Genomic DNA, 21,082 nt, shown 5'->3' on the forward strand with positions numbered 1-21,082 from the left:
ACAACAAATAAAGACTGTTACAGGCGGAGCCTCGCCCTTTAAGATTTGCATTGTGGGAAATTGAGTCTCTGTCTCGGTGTGTCTTCAACCTGTCTGTTCCGCCCCATTGTCTTCTGCGTCTTGATTGGCTGTAAATCATTGTCAATCAATCTCCTCCTTCCCGCCGTCTTGCCGACTGCGGTGTTTTGCTAGCTAGCAGCAGTTAACTTTTATTTCTCCCCAACAAAACACGCAAAAAAACACAAAAGCGACGAAACGGGAATGAGAATGCCCGTCATCATAGCACAAAAGGTTGGACTTCTGGACATGCTGAAGAAATGCAGAAGTTCTAAGTATACACACACATACACAAGGCGTCATTATGTAATACTGTAAATGCATCTTAGGTTGGAAGGAGGACGGCGGCAATATTTTAACAAGGATACAAAAAAGCAACGGAACGGCGCCGGGACAGAACGGCATGGTTACAGGAGTTAAATAACAGGTGAGTAACTTAATAATTTAATAATTTTGTCTCCAATCCGGAGACAGAGAATAGTGTGTCAAGTGTATTGGGTTTAGTCTTAAAATATGTGACTCAACAACATATCCCCCGCGATAAACGAGGGAACACTAACCAATAAGTCTTGTATGATGTATGATTCTAAAAATATCACTATTAAATCTAAAAAAAAAAAGATAAACAGCCATTTAATTTGGTACATCTGCAGTAACATCAAAGCCAATACAAAAGCTGTATGTTCATTGTTCTGAATGTACTGTAGAAGATTTATCATACCAAGTGAGCTGTTTGTGATATTTAAGAAGAAAATGGGAGGATTCATGTTTGGTTTTGAGTGTAAAATCTTTATTATGTGCACAGAACTTTCTGTCTGCGGTTGAGTGAAACACAAACTTTGTGCTTGGTGGTCCCTTCCCAACACCAGGTACGCACTGGACAGGGCAAGGCTTTTATAGTTTGACCCTTAACAGTGACAAGAGGCACCACTATATTTGCACAACATTTACAACTGGATATGCAACATATGCAACCCTGACCACTGCCAACACCCCCCCCCAAAAAAATAAAAAATAAATTGGTACATTTCAAGCCTACAGGATCACAGGATCCACATTCATAAATCTGATCTTTAGCAATGAAAGACTGGGAGGCAGGAGGTGGGTGTGCGGGGGAGTTCAAGAGATTTTGTTTTTAAAAAAAAAATGAAAAAGACAAATCAGCTTGACTATGTCATTCTACCTGGAATGTACGACAGGGCAGAAAAGTCAAAAGCAGTGCATGAAACTGCACACAATTGATATTTGGCAACACAGAGAAGATGACAGGAAATACTGATGCTACATAAAAATTGGAGGAGTCAACTTCACATGACAACCTTTCAGCACAACTTGAAACCAAAAACAAAAAAACATAAGACTGTTTCTTTGAAGAAAAAGAGTTTTTTTTGTGACTTCGTGGACAAAGTGTGGGAAAAGGAGGGACTGATGAGGAAAAGTTCATCTTGGAATGTAGACCTGGTCTCGTTGCAGTATGGCCGCCAAAATCCCGGTCTAGTTGGGGACGGGGCGGGAAGGGAAATGGGCAGGTGGAATTTGAGACTTACATAGCAACCTTTGCGACCTGCTCTTCCAGTCTGGCAATCCGACGGTCCTGAAGGATGACCCGGTCCCGCAGAGACTTGAACTCTCTGAGTACCTCCTCCAGTTTATCCTCCATCTTCTGCTGAAATAAATGACGCAAAGAAAACTTCAACTTTGGGTATGTATATACACACACACACACACACACACACACGGTAAATGCTCCGATCTAGTCAGTAGGTCTACAATAGCAAGTATTTAGGCAAAATTCCAATCTAATTCCATGAATTTCAATAGAATTTAAACAGGATTCCAATTTCAATTGAAGGTTCATGCTTTATTCTTGTAATAATACCTCATTTGTTCCTTAAAATACCTTTTTCTCATCCTATAATTGAGAATGGACCAAAAGTAGTAAGTTTCCTTACTGCTATTACAGCGTTGGTTCTGTTATATATAAAAAAAAAAAAAAAAAAAAGGAAACAATGTTACATAAAATGATAATGATCTTCGCCTGCTTCCAATTAGCATCCTGTCCACTTTGCGGTTTAGTTAAATACTTTGTGGTTATCGCAGCTATAATTAGAGCGTTTACCATGTTATCATTCTAGCTGACAATAAAATCACATTTGGATTGTGACCTAAATCGTGAAATATGTGCTGATCCATAACTCTAGTGAATTGTTCCAACCACACAAATTAGTGACAGGCCAAAAGTCAGCAAAAGAGGCTAGACAGAGTGCAACACATTAAAAAAATGACTCCTCTGTTGTTATATATACACAAATTAGAAATGAATCAACTTAAAGAAAAATGCAGTTCATCGTACGACAATGTGCTTTCAGAAGATCACTCACTGTTGATTGCTGCACGGGCGCGTGAGAGATGTGCTTCTGGACGTTTGAAACATTTTCCGCCTTTGTGGTGGGTTTGTTCTCCAGGACGTTCGACTTAACCACTTTGAGATCGCGGCCCTTGGTCGGGACGTAGCCGTCCTTAAGCGAGATCAGGATAGGCCCCCCGTTTTTTCCGGCAAACCACTCCTCTGCCTCCAGGGCGGGGTCCGGGCCTGCCGTATCTGGGTACAGGTCATCCTGGAAGAGGTCCGACTGGGGAGGAAGCGGGCCAGGAAGCAGAAGATGTAGCTATGATGTAGTATATAATATACCTTATTTAAATGTTGCTTAACATTTACCTCCCAAATTAATATATATGACCTATATAATATATACTACTTTACCAAATTATTATCATGATACTATATAATCAACAAATAAAATGTAGTCATTGTTAAAAAGTTGTGGAAAATTAGGTAAGTGATAATATTTAATATGGTTGACAGTTGAGTAAATAGAAAAATTAGAAAAAAATAGAAGAAATTACCTTTCGGGGAACTGTCATGATGATTGGCTCACATTTTCTCTCTTGTAATTTATAGAACCTTAAAAAAAGGGTCTGGCTTTATAAAATGTTACAACGACATTGACAATTTAAACAATGTATTAATACAAGCTCAGCTGATTCATTCATCAGGTCTCAACTAAACATTTATTAGGAATAATTAAACAAAACTATACTGCCATACCTGGCAATTTCACATTTGTTGACATCTAGTCCACGTTTGGGCATGTACCCCATCCCCCTTTGGGGCTCCTTGGTGGAGAAGGTGTTGAGGTAGTGGACGTACGGCGCTTCGTCTGTGATCTCAAAGTACCGAATGCTGCTGTCACCCTGATGAGGAGGAGAAGGAGGGGACTATCATGAGTGGAAGAAACAAGTATATAGTGGACTGAAACTTGGTACCATAATGGCACAGATGGCGACATAAATGGTAGTAAACCAAGCCAAAAAAAACAGTAAATATCAGTATCGGTGCATTGACTGTTTAAACACTGGCCCACTTTTATAAAGTACTGATTTGGCACTGGTATCGTATAATATGTAAACGATACCCTATAGCTGCCACTGACCTTTCCACACAGGTATACTATATTGGTGTCTGGGTCAAAGAAGGGGAGCAGGACGCCGTTGCTGGAGTCCATTTCTTGGACGCAAATGGGTTCTTCCATGTTGTCCTGGTGAGAAAAAAAAAACATGTCCATTTACGTGTAGTTGAATTCAATTGTAGAATTCAATTGAGGTGCCTTTCACATCACCCTTGCCTGAAATGAACTCCCCAGGCCACTATAGGAGGAAACGCTATATAGTATATTTATCACAACATGCTCCCTGTTGCACTATAGCACACCCTAGTGGAGATTGGTAAACACTGACTCAAGTGTGTCTTATTTTATCAATCCGTGTGCTGCTGTGGAAATGACATGAACTGTCCTGGCCAGGACTCTCTTTTCCAAGACTTGTTTATCATGATGAAATAAAAGTTTTTGACAAATGACGTACAGCTTTCCATAGCGCTAGCTGGCGCTCGCTCATGCGGCTGAATCCAGTGGTGAAAATCTTTCCGTCTGCTAAAAAGATTGCTCTCATTGGCCGGGCTCCCTCATGGGCTTTGTCCTTCTCCTAAAAACAGAAATGCACTCATCAGACCGGGCGTCCATGTCTGCAGCATAAGTGCCACCACGGCTTAGTGGCAAACATTTTTCCACCAAGCCCCCCTTCGCCCCACTCACCGCAACGATCTTCTTTTTACGAGGGTCGACGACACGGACCTTTTTATCCTTGCAGGCGGTGCAGAGGAGGCTGCCGTTGCGGCTCCAACTGACACTAAAGATAACGTCGGGATGCATGTCATCCAGGTTGATCATGGCCTCACCCGTGCCCACATTCCAGATGATGATCTGGTTGTCACACCCTAAAGTGGACACATGAAACATGGTGTTGAGAGGACATGTTGTGTTTATTCTGGGCCCACAAAAGCAGCAAATGAGACAAGTGGACATAATTAGAGCTCAGCTGTGCATACGTTAACAGACACAAGGCACAGCAAAGCAGTTTGAGAGTACCTGCACTGAGGAGAACGTTGCGAGCCGTGGGATGCCAAGACACGATGCCCACCCTCTTGGAGTGGCCCTCCAACACCACCACTGCCTCTGAGAGGGCAGACTCCAGACCATTCTCAGGGATCTGCCAAACCTGGGGCCAAAGAAAATGTGTGTCCATTAATTTGACCCAATCCTCCTCAAATATCTTGGGCCGCTGCTTCACTGCATGTCCGACATGATATAGTGAAAACAAGTTGTCCTCCCATCCCATGTGGAAGTGGTATTTTTGGCTTTCTCCACTCGTGTACAAAAAATGTGTACATGCTGGCAGGTCTGAAGGAGCTGCCTTTTCCTTTCCACATTCTCATGCATCATTGACTTTCATTCATTTTCTCATTCATTTTCTAACGCTTATCCTCACAAGGTTCGTGGGGGTGCTGGAGTCTATCCCAGCTGTCTTGGGGCGAGAGGCGGGGTACACCCTGGACTGGTGGCCAGCCAATCACAGGGCACATATAGACAAACAACCATTCACACTCACATTCATACCTATGGGCAATTTGGAGTCGCCAATTAACCTAGAATGTTTTTAGAATGAGGGAGGAAACCAAAATCCCCGGAGAAAACCCATGTCTGCACAGGGAGAACATGCAAACTCCACACAGAGATGCCAGAGGGTGGAATTGAACCCGGGTCTGCAAGCTGTGAGACCTGTGCGCTAACCACTCGGTCACCGTGAGGCCCTGCATCATTGACTTGTTATATATAATTGGTTCTTCAATGTGGGAAATGACAGCCTCTCCATATCATAGCTGCCTCCAACCTTGTTATGGTTTTGGCAAATAAATGTACCAGCTATATTTACACCATTTATAGTCTTTTAGAAAACACAGTACAATACAGTACATGGTGGGTTATTTTTAAAAACTACGATATCAATATTTGTCTACAGTGTATTGATAATTCATACCTCTAATATGCCACACAAAAAATATTCACAAAAATATGTAGAAGTATCAAAAGTCAGGTGATTGATACATGGTGAACAGTGCCCTTACCATAACGGTGCAGTCCTCCGAGCCGCTAGCGATAACAAGGTCATTGTGAGGACACCAGTCGATGTCTAGTACCGGACCCGTGTGACCACATACTGTAGGGAAGACCTTGTCTATGCGTCCGGTCTGTAACACACAGGAATAGTTGTGTTATCATTTTTAAATCAACCCAGTAGCCTAAAATGATTGTACTCTCTCACAGCATTGCGTTCAACTGGAGCACAACTGAAACATTGATTATCCACATGCTCTGTGGCAAATTTGCTCTACTATTGATTGAGCACATGTTCTGAAAGCCATCAGTGTATATGATAACAGCAACCTGATCTTTTAGGGCACTTCCTATTGGATTTCTAACATATCTATATCACGTAAGTGTGTTGGTTTTCTCAGAGCAGACACGGCATCTGTAAAGCTGATGTTACAGTGGAGGAGAAATACAAGAGTGGATTTATTCCCGATACCCTCGGGAATAAGTTGCGTAAATACACAAGCGCCAGACAGGATGTGAGGAAATAAGTCAACTTCCTGTGACTCACCTTGTGTAAAGGAAGGACAAGGAAGGCTCCGCCCCCACTAGCCTCAATGATGATGGCGACAAACTTGGGGTTGACGGCGCAGAAGGAGCTGTCCCATGTCACCCTGGAGACGCGGATGTCATCATAGCACTGGTCGTTCCTCACCGCCTGGCCGAAGACGTGGCGGAATTTGCTCTGACGCACAACTCGCCGCAACATGTCTGTGTTAGACAGAGTCAGTGACAGTGTTCATGTCAGTGAATGCAACACAACGAAAAGAAGATAAAAAACCCACAGAAGACAATAGCAGGGCTGCACGAGAATGCATAAGTGGATGACCAGAACAGAATGTTCTCCCAGTAATATGAGCCTACATGCTTTTGTTACTGACATGAAAAACAAGTACAGTAGGATTCTGCTGTTGTTTTAACTTCTGAAGCTTACGTTTTGCAAGAGAATTTTGACATCTGGGCTCAATTTGGGGATCATTACCATGAACCCTGTCGTCAGTCCAACTATGCAGGGCAATTCAGCACTATCATTTGACTTAAATCAGACGCAGCTTTTCGTTCTTTGAGACAATATCTGCAGATGTGAAGGCAACAGCTGCACTGGGCTAAAACAATGGTGGCTAGCTAGCGTTGACATACATTAGCTCATATCATAATCGGTTGATTGAGGACGGGAGGGGAGGTGGTGGCTCAGACACATTAAGTCTTCCATCATCACAATTGTACGCATAAAATAGAAATATGACATATTGTGGTGAACATGTGATAAAAACGGTTTGCCAGAAGTGAGCCTCCCCGTATGCCGGGCTGGAACAGTCTACGGGCAGAAAACACCCATCTTCAGTCATTCAATGGCAAATGCAAACAGGTTTGAACACTTTCATTATCATTATGCGATAAGTAAGAATTCTTTCGCTGTGTTATATATAAACTCAAATGACAAAAAACGCTGTTTTTCCTTGTGTGCCGTAAACCTCCAGTCGGTGGTTGGCATCTGGCAAGCTAGCCGCTGAGCGTAGCTGCTAACTGTTAGCCGCTAGCTGCTAGCTGCGGTGGACCTCAGCCAGCTGACGCAAGTGCAGATATTTCCACCCATCCTTGCAAGCTAAACGGATGCTGCAGAGTCACCCGCCAACACACAAATATACGCACATTCACAATACTCTCACCTCCCAAATCGATGCGATTTCCCCGAGAACAATCAATCAGAACACATGAATCTGTGAGTTTTTTAGGCGCGCCCTTATCCTGCAGGACGTTCCTCCAGTATCCCCTTCTTCTCGTCTCCACACACAGAAAAAAAGAAGCCCACTCGCTGTGTTTTCTCCTTTCCTAACTACAAACAAATGCTCTAAAAGGTTTGCGTTTTATGTTTGTGGATGTGTCAGATTTCAGCATTCAGCAAATCCCCCTTGTGCTCCCTCTCTCATCACCTGCGGTAACAATCGTTTTCTCCCACTGTTATTACATTCAATGAAATACGTTGGCGATGGGCTACTACACATGCGCAGACGGAGGCAGTCAATGTGTGAATGGGGAGGAGTGGAGCAGAGGAATGGGCAGACAGATTTAAAGGTCAATTTGTTAACTTCTACCAAAACAGTGACTAAAAAGTCACCCTTCAACATATATTGGCAATACTGTTAGAATATTCTCGAAAAATGGTGCTGCCATAATAACCCAAAACAAAGCAAAAGTGTTTTTAGCTATATGTGCCCTGTGATTGGCTGGCGACCAGTCCAGGGTTTACCCCGCCTCTCGCCCGAAGACAGCTGGGATAGGCTCCAGCGCCCCTGTGACCCTCGTGAGGAAAAAGCGGTAGAAAATGAATGAATGAATTAAGTGTTTTTAGCCTGGATGTTTCTATACGTGAACCAGAAAGATGATGGGGAGTTAATTGGAAGCAGGCGATAATTGGACCGAAGCACCTTAAATGACATTGACCTCTAATGACATTAATGACTCTAATGAGAGCATGACATTGTATGGAAGTACATAGCATTCTTTGACCACATGGTCATTTTTAACAAGTACTATATGGGAAAATACAGCAGCAACAGAACCAATGTAGGTATAGTGGTAAGGTGCAACCTGCTTAGCCACCATTAATACTGCTGATATGTGATTGAGTGTAACGCAACATTTTAAAGTGCATAGAGAGGACACGCCCTCCAACTATAGGAGACATCGTGGATAATGGACTAGAGGCATTAATTATTTTGATTGACATTTGACATTTAAACAAGTGGACATGCCAACCTACCTTTCTTTAGAGGTGGTTGATGTTCTTGTGGTCTCTCTTTGGACTTCTTTGGTACATCAAAGGTGTTCTTCATTTGGGATACTTTGACACTTGGACTCTGATGCTCTGCCACCTGGACTTGGGTTTTAGCTCCTTCAGGTTTTTGTCGGTTTGCCTGACTTCTCTTCATTGTCTCCCTGACGAGCTTGGCCACCGGCTTGTACGACGCAATCTCTGTATGATCATCTGTCTGTGTCGTAGTTCTGGGATGAGCTAGAAGTCTGTTGTTGTCCCGTGTGAAGAGCTCTCTTCTCAGAGCAGGTTTTGGTTGCTCAGTCTCATTATCTGATGCAACCTCTGGTGCATGAACAGACTCTGCGGGGATGAAAGGATTTGTCGGCTTTTTCACAACAGGCGGCTGTGCCCTTTTAAACTTATTTTGTTTTTCCTGGGACGCGCGTCTCTGCAACATGTCCAAGTCCATGAGGTCCTCTTCTGAGGACAGTTTGGCCATACGAGTGCAGTACTCAAAGTCGATCAAGTCCCCGTACTCGTCGTCCATGTGTTCCAGTGACAAGTGTTCCCAAGGACTGAGGTCCATGGACAAACGATGTGTGTTGGTGTAGGTGCCCCTTTCATCCCACAGTACACACATGTCCTGGTTGAACACTGGAGCGTCTCTGAGGACGCATCTGTTAAAATCAAAAGTGTGTCTCCTCCTGGCTCTGTCTTCAGAACGCAGGTTTCCTCGTCTTTGCACATCGCTGGACATCACCCGAGTTGCCTTTGGCTTAATGAATGGATTTTTAGGTTTCTTCGGAACTGGTGGAGGTGGACCTTTGACTTTAGGCCTCTCTGTCGATGGAGGCTTGTCCATCTGTCCACTCATTGCGTCTCTTTCAGGTAAAAGATGAGATAAAGGTGGAGGGGTGATGATGGCAGAAAAGCAAACAAGATCACTTTTGTTTGTCAGGTGTCCAAAATGTGTCGTTCCATCACAGTCTTCAATACAATCAACCCAATCGTCCTGCTTTGGACAAGAGCTCTGGTCTTTGAAGGGTATTGTTGTTCCCAAATTGCACGCAACTGCTTTTGCCCTCTTGGAGACAACACTGGCAAACCTGTCCGCTTGGGTTTTTGGTGCATGAAACCCTGAATCTGGATTTGCTGTTTCCCTAGTTTCCGAGTCAGTCAGTAAAGCGGAGTGTCCACAGTTTGATTCCTTTCTCGTCCCCATCAAGTGGTCTGCCTCCTCAAATGTATTTTGCAAGTGACCATTGGCATGTGGACACCTGCCGTCTGTCAATTCAACCCTGTCTGGCAGGCAGTTCCTGAATTGTTGCGTCACGGCTTCCTCAGCTCTATTTTTGATAGATGATTCTGTTTTGTCCCCGTCAGGTGTCTCCAGAACTACAAAGTCCTCCTCATTAGAAGGCTCGCATGAGACTCTCCATTCACCCGTATGCCCGCAAGCTTGCTCCTCCTCCATAGTCTCACTACAGGCCTTGCTATCAGAGGATCTCTCAAAAGTCCGTCTGTCCCCCGCAGCTCCAGTGACAGGCCAACTCTCCTCGTCTCCACCCACTGTGACTCTCAGAGGTCGCTCCCTTTGACCGAGATCCCTGATTGGCTGCTCAATTTGGGGGTCTATACGTTCTGAAACGACTGTACCGTCCCACGGCACTTTGTCCTTCTCTTGCATCTTCTCCACCTTCTGGCCCATAGTGCTGTCATACAATAAGAAAGACAGAATGACTTGTCCCCAATGTCTCACATGAACAGGCTGTTGCTATTTGTAAACCATCTTGAATCCCAACTCTATTTTGGTATATTCCTCACACCCTTTCTATCTATCTTCTCCCATTCTGTATGGCAGGAATGTTCTATTATTAGTTGGACCGCCAGTGAGTCAGGAGGCCATAAAAGAAAGCAGACACGTGAGATAAGAGGTCAGCCAGTTGACAAGGTCAGTGGACTGGACTGCGGCACATACTGTATGGCTAGACTTGTTTGTCCATGATCCATGATTGTTTTGGTTACAGTGTCCCAAAAGGTCACAGGGAATTCAAGTGCCTTGTTGGCCGAACTGAGGTTCGATGAGAGCAGAGACGTGATGAATGTTGGATAAGAGATTAGGACAAAAGCTCAGCTGACTTTAAAGTCCTGATGTGTATTTTTAGGTCTGGGACAAAAACAACAAGTAGGGGTTGCATGCTTGTTCTTGTTATGCAAAATGTACTCTTTAATGATGCGTCCTTCGAGTGTGTTTTTACCGAACATGGGAAAAATCCATCATTTACCTCATTTGTTCGCTCCACTTTTGAGAGAATAGGCCCTCAAATGCATGCCTTTGAAATTAAAGACCTCATGAACACCCTTCCCCAGGCTTCTCTACACATCTTAAAACACCGCCTGGAGAACTGCCAACCAGAGGTGTGGACTTGAGTCACATGACTTGGACTCCAGTCACAATTTTGATTACTTTGGACTGGACTTGACAATATCATCAGTGATTTTCAATTCGACTTGGACTTTGACGTCAATGACTTGGGACTTGACCCGGACTTTAGTCTGATCGGCGACAAACACAGAGGCTGTAAGTTTGAGCATTTAGTTTTTCTCATTTGCATTAAAGCTACAGACACACAAAACGCAGTGTGCCCTTAGTAAGGCTTACTAAAAACACTTCAAAAAAAGGTTAGTGTGTTTTTTATATGTCAAGATTGACACATATGCCAATTCATTCATTCATTTTCTACCGCTTTTCCTCACGAGGGTCGCGGGGGGTGCTGGAGCCTATCCCAGCTGTCTTCGGGCGTAAGGCGAGGTACACCCTGGACTGGTCGCCAGCCAATCACAGGGCACATATAGACAAACAACCATTCACACTCACATTCGTACCTATGGACAATTTGGAGTCGCCAATTAACCTAGCATGTTTTTGGAATGTGGGAGGAAACCGGAGTACCCAGAGAAAACCCATGCATGCACGGGGAGAACATGCAAACTCCACACAGAGATGCCCGAGGGTGGGATTGAACCCTGGTCTCCTAGCTGTGAGGTCTGCGCGCTAACCCCTAGACCACCGTGCCGCCCCCACATATGCCAATGTTAATTAAAAATACCGTGGCGACAGTTTGACCCTGGGACACATGACTTCTCTTCAGCATCTCTTTCTTTGGATCCCAAACAGCTTTATAGGAAACTTGTGACTTTGAGTGCACCATCTATTAGTCTGGCCGTAATGAAGACTTGAGTGTTTTATCCCTTTTAACAAACAATACGACATCCAGCACACAACTACATTGTGTGTAGACAATATTTTGTTCTGTTTATGAGATATTACATACGATAGTGACATTTAACACTGAGCTAATAAATATTGTGTATACAACAATAATACTTACTGTTACATTGAAATTGACATGTTTGAAAATATGCTGTGAGATGTTGAACACCAGAAGAGAACTGATAGTTCTCAAAGTGGATAATGTTTCTGCTTATGATGATACGACTAAGACACATCTTTAATATCCTTCATATCCTTGAGAGTAATGATAATGATACCAATATGACATGTTCAACATTAATAATAATAAAAGAGGGTACTTGCTTTATAGCTAGGAAAAAAATGAAAGGGTGTCCATTTTTTCCTCCCTTGAAGGGATAGTTCAGATTTTTTTAAAATCAAGTTGTATGAGATCATCATCAGCAGCGTAATGCAGACTTGTGGTCGGTGATCAGACCTTACAATCCCTCGCCGTTACTGTACCGCACTGTAACCTGTCCATTGTTGAATATGTCTTCCACAGGGGATGAAGAGATTGTTTTACGACAGACGTAGGGGTCTGCGCCCGCGCATGCAACTACGTTCCACATCACCGAAATCAGACCAGGACTCGGATCACAGGACTAAGTGGGAGGTAAGTTACCGTTGATGCACTACACTGGGCATTTTGGCTATTTTATATTTAGAAAAGCAACCTATGTCGATATGTTCATACTTAATATATTTAAAGATGACAAAGCAGTGACAAAGCATATTATTAATGTTATTAGTTTTAACAATTCAACTACTTCTTTGCTATGTTCTTATATGAGCTTAAAGTTTACCACACTTTACACAGTTGGTTTGGACTGAATGGTAATTCAAGACTACAACTCTTTGGTTCAAAGTTGGCAGTTCGACCTCACACGCTCCAGGAAATAGTTGGGAGTGTGAAACAAAAAAAAAATGTAGGCAACTTACTGATGAGGCGTCCCACGTTCTTCGTAGTCAAGTTCAGGCAGGCTAAATCACGGAATGACTTGTAAACACAGTGAAAGATGTTTCTCTGCGTTTGGGAGATTTGCTTCAGATGTGACTGGCCTCATGATGCCAGAATGCTTAATAGGAATAACTCAATAAGATACTCCCGTCTTTTCTCTCTGTTTAACCCAGGAGTGTCCTGAGTCCTGCCAGGGACTATTTGTGGCATGCCGCTCACTTTTTAAAATAGTTTTTTCCCACCCTCTGCATCAATGCTAACAGTGCGTTATTCAGTCTTATTACTTATCCTGTTGACGATATTAGATAATAAATATAAAGTTGACTATAGGGGTGTTATTCAATGTGTACAGGGCTCTAATGTTATTTTTTTTAGAAGCTCATAAACAAGTTTTTTGGCTTTAATGTTTTTGCAACTATAGTGGAACCTCAGCTTTATTGCCACAAATATGTCTCGGTTTTAATAATACATTTGGACAAACCGAACTTAACCAAGAGAGCATACTTTTTGTTTGATTCCAATGGTTTATTTACAGAATAAACAGACCAGACGGTGTTTGAACAGAAAATGTAAACAATGAACATTATGAAAAACAAAAAAAGAATACCAGAGCATCCAGGTAGGTGCGTTTGATAAATGCCATTCGTTCGCTTCTCCTATTCAGCAGTCTTGTGCTTTGTAAATTCCCATTTTGGACTTCACTGGCTGTTAAAGAGTAACGTAAGAACAAACACTTTGCAGTGCCTTTCATATTATCCACCAGAAAAACCAGTCCACACTGATACATACAGTGCAATCATTTTAAATCATCCCTGCTTTAAATTAAACATAAAAGGTTCTTCAGCCAGCTCGAACCCCATAAAATGGAGCACGCATTTCAACAACATCAAACAAATACAATATTCATAAAAATGGAAGTCCATGAAGAAGTGTATATATTGTTTATATATTAGCATCGGCTGACAGAAGTGTTTGCATACATTATGTGTCCCAAGTTATGATTTATACTGAGGTGTATTCAGACGTGAGGATGTAAATAATGCTTGCTAAGCCTATGATGACGCCAATAGCTAAGGCTGAGATTAAGGCACTTAAATACAAAAGAAAAGATTTAAAAACATGATGTAAACAGTGTTGTGGTCAGGGCACAGAAATACAGTAGAATAATACTATCTATTGTAGTTTTGTAGGTTTCAGTGAAAATAGGCTAAATTAGCTTAGTCAAAGCTAACCTATTCTGATTAGGTTCACATTTATTGTTGTGACACTTCTGTGGAAGTTTTTTTTGTAATTATTTTGTTTTGGGGGGCTGGATATTCCCATATATGGATCTCTTTAAAGTAATAGGAAACCTCTTTATTCGCCAATGTAAGATGTAAACAAAAGTGAGATTAACAACGTTCTATTACTATATTCAGACAAGCACAGTGATGTGAAATACACTCTTCTACTCCCGAACCTCTGCACACAAAAGGGTGAAAATGTGTCAAAACATGCACTCCTACTGTATTCTTTTTTTTTGACAAATACACCACATGGTGGCGCCGCTATTAAACTTACTTAGAAATTTTCACACAGCTCAATCGCAATCTATAAAACACCCATTGCAATTTTAGGGTGTTTAGCCAAATCACACATGATGTTGTCCTCCGTTTTTGTGTTGTATATTAGTAGCTGCATCGTACAGTAAATCACACTGCTATCTCAATATACAGTTGTCCCTCGCAACATTGCAGTCTGATTATTGCAGCCTCACTATATTGCATTTTTACAAAGAATATTTACATTAATGAATAAATTATCACCGTTTTGTGGTAGACTATGGTATATTATTAGTCCAAACGCAAGTGATATACAGTATTCTGGTCACTAGGTGGCAGCAATGACACAAAACATTGCATCAAGTCAGCCATGGCATTTCCGACATGATACAGTGAAAAAAAAAAAACTCCTCACATTCCGTGTGAAAGTGGTACGTTTTGGGCTTCTTAAATCTAGAATAAAACATTTGAGGCTAAATGGTTAGGTTGGTAGCTTGCGGCCGTCTTGAGTCCCTGCAGCATTAGAGTTGCGCAATGTAAACTAAGAATAATACGAGTGTAAAGGTTAATATGGGGTTATTTCATGACTACAGGGCTCTAATAATGTTAAAAGCCCTAACTGTAATGAGGGACGACTATACTTGAGGGTTTTAAATAAATAAATAATTTACCTTAATTTAAGAAATAAATTACAAGTATTGTATGCTTTATGCTTATGTAAAAAATTACTCGACTTTTACACGAAATTTAGCAGACACATTAGGTATTTGTCTTGAATCAGTTTAAACAGATTGTGTTTTAACTGTGTATAAATGAATGAATGTTGTATTTTAACGTATCTTTTACTCTGTTTACATTTTTCTGTAAAGTGTCTCTGAGTATTTTGAAAAGCACTATACAAATAAAATGTATTATTATTATTATTATTATTATTAGATGTATGCTATCATGTCTTCTAAAACATTCTGACCACAACCCACAGGGGGCGCCAAAATGTCACATACAGTCACGTAAACATTATTAATCTCACAGTACCTATTGTTATTCTTTTGTTTACATCTTCTTACATTAGCAAGGTAGATTGTTGGCCAAATTTTCTATGTATCACCTAAAATGGGCCAGGAACTTGGCTGAATGTGGTTGCATCATGTCCACTCAGGGTATTAAAGGGTTAAAAAAAGAGGGTAAAGACAAAAAAACCCATCTAATTATTGAAATCTAACTTGTGGAGCAACCCGGCAGCTCCAAGTAGGGATCCAGTAAGGATGGCGAACAAGAGGAAGTATTGTTAAAGCAAAACAACTTCCACAAAAAATATACAGTGTCCTTGTGATGGTTAAATGACTTGCATTCGCTTTCTACATGCCCTGTGAAGATTTCCAGCACACCCAGCGTGCCAAAAGAGCAACATCAACCAAACACTAAACATGTGTACAACATCTTTGGATTGGTGGCACAAATGATATATATATATATATATATATATATATATATATATATATATATATATATATATATATATATATATATATATATATATATCATTATATCATTATGTAAAAGACTGGAGTGGCACAAGTGTGTTCCTATATTAATAAAGGAAGTGGCAGATATATAATACTGTAATACTGCGAAGCCATGCATGGGTGTTCAAAGCCAAAGCCCACTTAACAACACATTAACTGCCGGAAGCATGGGAACTCCTGACGCTTTTAGAAAAAAGATGGGCTAGTTTTGCTCCAATGATAAAAATACCAGTGAACCAGGACCAAATATGTGATGCAAAATGCACCCTGTACACTGCAAAAAAACACCAATCTCAGCAAAACCAAGGTAAAAAAAATTGCTCATTTTTGACTGAACTCTTACTATGGTAGAATAATGGCTTCAGAAATATGGACTCAAATCTGAGATACGACGCGGAACTGCTTGAATCAAATCCAAGCTTTCTGGATGTTGGTGTATTATTTTCTTTACTGTAATTGAGCATCTGTTCATTAACCACATAGTCTCCTATCATCGCCGGGTGCATGGCCTACAAAAGCAGATAAGTGCCGGGGTCTTAATTAGTACTGTGTGACAACACACCAACACATCCTCTGATGTAGGGTTTATTTGTATTAACGCCACAAGATGGCAGTAGCTGCATCCGGCAGCTTTATCTATCTCTGCGTGTACTTTAATATGTTGCTGTACTGTTGTTTACAATTAACTCATTAGCGGTATTAATGCTGGCTGCGCAGTTGGCCCCTTACCACCATTACAACATTGGTTCTGTTGCTGCTGTGTTGTATGTAATGCAGCATACTTGATAATCAAGAGTTCTCCCGGTTCCAGTTTCTCATGCGGTCCTTGATGCTATTACAACATTGGTTCTGTTGCTGTTGTATTGTGTACATGGTAAGAAAAAATATTTTTTGTGAAAAATCGGATAAATCAGATATTTAATCTCACTTGGGCTTGAGTTTTTGCAGTGTACAGTATCTGTCCATAGCAGAGTATTGAACTACAAGTGTGGTCACTGCCTCAAAAAACTGTAAACAATGCAATGCTTTTAATTTGAAATATTTTCTTGTGGGGACATAGTCTTGGCGGTCTGACTGAAAACGACCATCACGCTTCTTCAGTAGTAAGTACTGTTTGAGTTGAATTGTGGATTATACAGCACAGAACACCAAGGTGTTTAGGCGTTTTCCTTCGCATGGCCGTCATTTCTTTGCAGTTCAAAGAACCACAAACCTGGGATCTCACCATCCATTCTGCTGTGTAAAAATTCTAAAGGTTCCTCAGCCAGGTTCCAGAAGGGTCTTTAGTCTGATTGGATGCTAACCAGCTTCATGGATCCTTCGAGAACTCCTGCAGCTTTGGGCTGGCAACACTTCAAAGTCAGGACAGTCAACTCTGTCACTGAAGCTCAGGCTACTCAGTCAAGGCACCAGCCGATCCTCCCGCATCAAATTTGGCAGATTCACCAATTCCACATAGCATTTGGTTCCCTCACTGGATTTCTGCTGGATTTCCAGTCTGTCCGTCCACCTCAGCTTCATCCATAGTCTCTACTGAGTTAGACACGTGTGTTGGGTCTTCACAGCTCATGGGCGACACCACTTTCTGACGGTTGTCTAGCGGGATGGTGGTGGGGGAACAACGGTATAGGTGGCTACTGGAGACGAGTGGACTGGAAGTAAAAATGGTCCCAGGAGGGTCTATGCATATGGTGGGGAGAGTGCAGTGGCGAGATGGGTTAAGGCGGTGGGAACGTCCCCCTGCTGGACGGTCGCAGCGCCGCCCTTGTGGTAGGCGAAGGCAGTCTTTACAGGACTGGTAGGAGGGTTTGACTTTTAAAGGGTTGCCAGGGGTGGCGCTGTCCTGATTGGATGAAAAACACAGCAACAGTCAGTGACAGCAGCATAGGCAATATTACACATTATTTTACACTTTTACACTTCATTTAGACACACGTTATTAATCCATAATAGAAATTTCTTGGTTCCAAGTTGTAGAAGAAAAAGACCAATACTCTTAAATAAAATGCAATGCAATATGAATAAAATATAATAAGTCATAAAACAATATAAGAAACAAGATTTTCATATAAATACAAGTACATTTACAGTTTATACAAGAGAGGGCAGATAATGTTGTGAATGATCTTTTACAGACAGGTGAGGTATTATAGACGTTCACCTGTAACGTTCACTGTGGCAACGGAACTGGAGGAGTCCGTTGGAGAATAAGCTCTACTGCCCCTCTATTGTCCGATGGAGTGGGTGGGGTTGTCAATAATAATGGATTATATGATATGATGACAAAATATGTACATATGTACATTAAATTAAACAAATAGGCTGCACGGCGGACGAGTGGTTAGCACGCAGGCCTCACAGCTAGGATACCCGAGCTCAATTCCACCCTCTGCCATCTCTTGTGTGGAGTTTGCATTTGTGGGTTTTCTCTGGGTACTCCGGTTTCCTCCCACATTCCATAAAAGGCATAATGCAACAAGAAAAAGCTTCAATCAGAAACCTACATGACCCTGTGTGAAAAAACTGATTGCTCCCCTACAGAAAGAAAGTAATTGAGACATTTCTAAAGCTTTGGGACTAACAGCTAACCACAGTGAGAGGTGTTATGTATATGTGGCGAAAACATGAAGAGTTGTGAACCTTCCCAGGAGTGACTGGTCAACCAAAGTTATCCCAAGAGAATCAACACTGCCTCTGCTGGTTGCAGCTAAGTCCTGCACACATTTTGCTTTGATTGTTTCAGGAGAGGCATTTACTATAGCAATGAATGAATAACATTTCTCAAGAACATACGATAGAGAGCAGGCCTCACAGCTAGGAGACCCGAGTTCAATTCCACCCTCGGCCATCTCTGTGTGGAGTTTGCATGTTCTCCCCGTGCATGCGTGGGTTTTCTCCGGGTACTCCGGTTTCCTCCCACATTCCAAAAACATGCTAGGTTAATTGGCCACTCCAAATTGTCCATAGGTATGAATGTGAGTGTGAATGGTTGTTTGTCTATATGTGCCCTGTGATTGGCTGGCCACCAGTCCAGGGTGTACCCCGCCTCTCGCCCGAAGACAGCTGGGATAGGCTCCAGCACCCCCGGGACCCTCACGAGGATAAGCAGTAGAAAATGAATGAATGAAATGAAACAAATTTTAACTCACATCAAAGGCGGCCGGGCAGCTGCGTTTGGCAGCTAGCCGGTTGCTGTTGTTGGTGTTCAAGTTGGCAAGGCCTAACCGGCTCTCTTCCCCGGATCGCTTTCCTTCAGAATGGGCGGGGGTTTGAGCCAGGGCGGCCATCTCGGCTTCCTCCTTCTTGGCCTCTTCTTCGTCCTCTTCCTCAAGCGTACTGAACTCCAGCCTCAGTCTCATGTCTTCCAGGGGGTCGAGGCGCCCGCATGTCTGAGCGGCCGTGCCCTCGCCTGGCAACGTTAGATGAGCCATGGGGAAACCCTCGTCCTCCAGGAGTGCATCTCTCTCCACGTCTTCGATCTCGATGAAGACTCTCTCCATTCCGAGCAGAGGGGGGCCCCGCACTGGGGTCGAGGGCTCGCTGTCTAACGCAGAGTCTGACAGGCGCCTGAAGTAGTAGTTGTAGTTGAGGGAGTCGAGGGGTTCCATCTCTAGACCTCGACAGGGCGACGCCCCACAACCTCCCCAGGCTTCCTCCTCTCCCTCTTGGCCCGAACACCGGCTGGATGCTTGTAGCTCATCTGAGCCTTCCTCATCACTTCCTGGTCTCCATAGCTTGTTGTGCCGCTGCTTACTGGAAAGTGAAAAAAGTGGCAATAGCTGTGTGTTTGCAGTAATCGAGTTTTATGCAAAAACCTACAGTACCTCGCATCCAGTATTCCCTCATATTCTGCAAGCTGTCTCATGAAACCTGCGTTAGGCTGAGCGATGCTTCGCTTCTGCTTGACAAAGTTATACGCTTTTTCCAGAGGCCAACCATACTCTTTCATAGCGTAGGCGATAACAGTGGAGGCGGAGCGGCTTACACCCATCTTACAGTGCACCAGGCACTTGGAACTGTTCTTCCTGGAGGACAAAACACATATTAACAGCACATTAGAAGATCCAGGACACTTTGGAGAGACTACGTCTCTCAACTGGCCTGGGAACACCTTGAGATCAGTCGGCCTCTGCGACCCGACCTCGGCTGCAACTACTATTACTACAGTGTGTATATGTGTCACCTGGCTTTGACAATAAAGTTGTATGTGTCGTTCCAGTGGGCTAGCAGGTCGGTGGCGTCCTCGTCATACACGCGGACATTATGGTAGGAGAACATCCCTGGGAAGAAGTTGTCAATCTCTCTGGTCACATTTAGAATGTAGCCCACTCTGAAACAAATACCCAAGCTTCTGTTGGTCGTGCTACATGGAGCAATGAAAACCAAGAGTTGCTGATCCTTACCCACAGTCGCGCAGTTCTTCGAGGTTGGAAGCGTTCCATTCTGAGCCCTATACAAGCAAAAGCGCTGTATCAGAATAACTGCCATGTACTGTACTTAAAACCTATGATAGATAGTGATAATTCTCACCAAATAGACATGGTCAAAGATAACGGTGGCCTTGTCCATCTGTCCCAGTATCAACAACATCTCATTATCTATGAACTCCTTGTATTCGGTCAGGTTGCAACTCATATGCTGCTCCAGCTCCGTACGAATCTGAGGAGAAGGCAGAAAAGTCAAACAAAAAATTCTAGAATATTGAAATATAAATAAAGAAGTCATACAGATAAAAAAAAAACAGTAGAACCCTCATTGGAATGAAGGTCTCATACCTCCTTGGAAGTGATGTTCTCCAAGTCTTGAAACATCATGATGCTGCGTAGCTTTGCTTTAATGAGACACTCAGTCCGCTCCCTCTCAGTCGGCCTGCACCAAATTACACAAAATCAGAGCTGCCCCTTTTAAGAATAAGCACCCCTCATATGCACAAGAGATCCATGTTGACAATTTATATTTAGCGAGTAACGGCACGCAGCACACTTGTCGGCCTGATGCCGATCTGAAAGCTGCATAAACCCCTCAACGATGCAATGACCAGAGCCAAGAAGGCAGGGCTTGGACACACTTCTCCGTCGCCTAGCAACACCAGTCTGGCTCGTCAAACATACATGGGTGTCCAATGTGTGGCTCAGTACACAAATAAAATAAACAAAACCCAGCAAAAGACGGCATGGCGGTCTAGTGTTTAGCACGCAGACCTCACAGCTAGGAGACCAGGGTTCAATTCCACCCTCGGCCATCTCTGTGTGGAGTTTGCATGTTCTCCCCGTGCATGCGTGGGTTTTCTCCGGGTACTCCGGTTTTCCTCACACATTCCAAAAACATGCTAGGTTAATTAGCGACTCCAAATTGTCCATAGGTATGAATGTGAGTGTGAATGGTTGTTTGTCTATAT

At 42.8% G+C, this 21,082-nt stretch overlaps 2 protein-coding genes and 1 long non-coding RNA gene across 11 annotated transcripts in view; 1 reads left to right on the forward strand and 2 right to left on the reverse strand.

Moving 5' to 3' along the window:
• Positions 1–21,082, forward strand: part of LOC131104272 (uncharacterized) — a 26,009-nt gene continuing 4,927 nt past the window's right edge. The window contains exons 1-5 of one of the 2 annotated variants that reach the window (XR_009119753.1): positions 1–291; positions 387–484; positions 1,634–1,759; positions 12,162–12,272; positions 19,053–20,969. This is a non-coding gene — a long non-coding RNA (uncharacterized LOC131104272). Of the gene's footprint in view, positions 292–386; positions 485–1,633; positions 1,760–12,161; positions 12,273–19,052; positions 20,970–21,082 lie in introns of those variants that run through there. The other variant, XR_009119752.1, reaches the window with a different exon arrangement.
• coro1cb (coronin, actin binding protein, 1Cb) lies at positions 826–9,921 on the reverse strand. 6 transcript variants are annotated; one of them, XM_058051165.1, is made up of 11 exons: positions 8,371–9,921; positions 6,118–6,317; positions 5,582–5,704; positions 4,545–4,674; positions 4,212–4,393; positions 3,982–4,101; positions 3,552–3,656; positions 3,167–3,312; positions 2,965–3,022; positions 2,439–2,690; positions 826–1,720 (listed from the first exon to the last, which is right to left on the reverse strand). In XM_058051165.1, the coding sequence occupies exons 1-11, from the start codon at positions 9,836–9,838 to the stop codon at positions 1,601–1,603; spliced, it is 2,904 nt and encodes a 967-aa protein (XP_057907148.1). In that variant the 5' UTR covers positions 9,839–9,921; the 3' UTR covers positions 826–1,600. The 6 variants fall into 6 exon arrangements, with proteins under 6 accessions (XP_057907148.1, XP_057907138.1, XP_057907157.1 ...); XM_058051155.1 differs by having other exon boundaries at positions 826–1,723; positions 8,371–9,859; XM_058051174.1 differs by lacking the exon at positions 8,371–9,921 and adding an exon at positions 7,277–7,592 and having other exon boundaries at positions 826–1,723.
• ssh1b (slingshot protein phosphatase 1b) overlaps positions 16,589–21,082 on the reverse strand; it is a 16,347-nt gene continuing 11,853 nt past the window's right edge. For all 3 annotated transcript variants that reach the window (XM_058051213.1, XM_058051222.1, XM_058051231.1), the window contains 7 exons: positions 20,460–20,553; positions 20,215–20,343; positions 20,088–20,134; positions 19,868–20,014; positions 19,509–19,709; positions 18,834–19,437; positions 16,589–17,527 (listed from right to left, as the gene is read on the reverse strand). In XM_058051213.1, the coding sequence (XP_057907196.1) occupies positions 17,156–17,527; positions 18,834–19,437; positions 19,509–19,709; positions 19,868–20,014; positions 20,088–20,134; positions 20,215–20,343; positions 20,460–20,553 (1,594 nt within the window). In that variant the 3' untranslated portion in view covers positions 16,589–17,155. The remainder of the gene's footprint in view (positions 17,528–18,833; positions 19,438–19,508; positions 19,710–19,867; positions 20,015–20,087; positions 20,135–20,214; positions 20,344–20,459; positions 20,554–21,082) is intronic.

The sequence above is a fragment of the Doryrhamphus excisus genome, chromosome 2 (genome assembly GCF_030265055.1).
Source record: "Doryrhamphus excisus isolate RoL2022-K1 chromosome 2, RoL_Dexc_1.0, whole genome shotgun sequence".
Taxonomy (NCBI): domain Eukaryota; kingdom Metazoa; phylum Chordata; class Actinopteri; order Syngnathiformes; family Syngnathidae; genus Doryrhamphus; species Doryrhamphus excisus.

What these genes read in the sequence shown, in the direction of transcription:
- coro1cb (XM_058051155.1), bottom strand. Translation starts at nt 9,838, where the DNA reads ATGGAGGAGGAGCAAGCTTGCGGGCATACGGGTGAATGGAGAGTCTCA. An exon ending in TCAACCACCTCTAAAGAAAG is followed by an intron (nt 6,318 to 8,370) that starts GTAGGTTGGCAT and finishes TGTCTAACACAG; the next exon opens with ACATGTTGCGGCGAGTTGTG. An exon ending in AACAAATGTGAAATTGCCAG is followed by an intron (nt 3,023 to 3,166) that starts GTATGGCAGTAT and finishes CCTTTTTTTAAG; the next exon opens with GTTCTATAAATTACAAGAGA.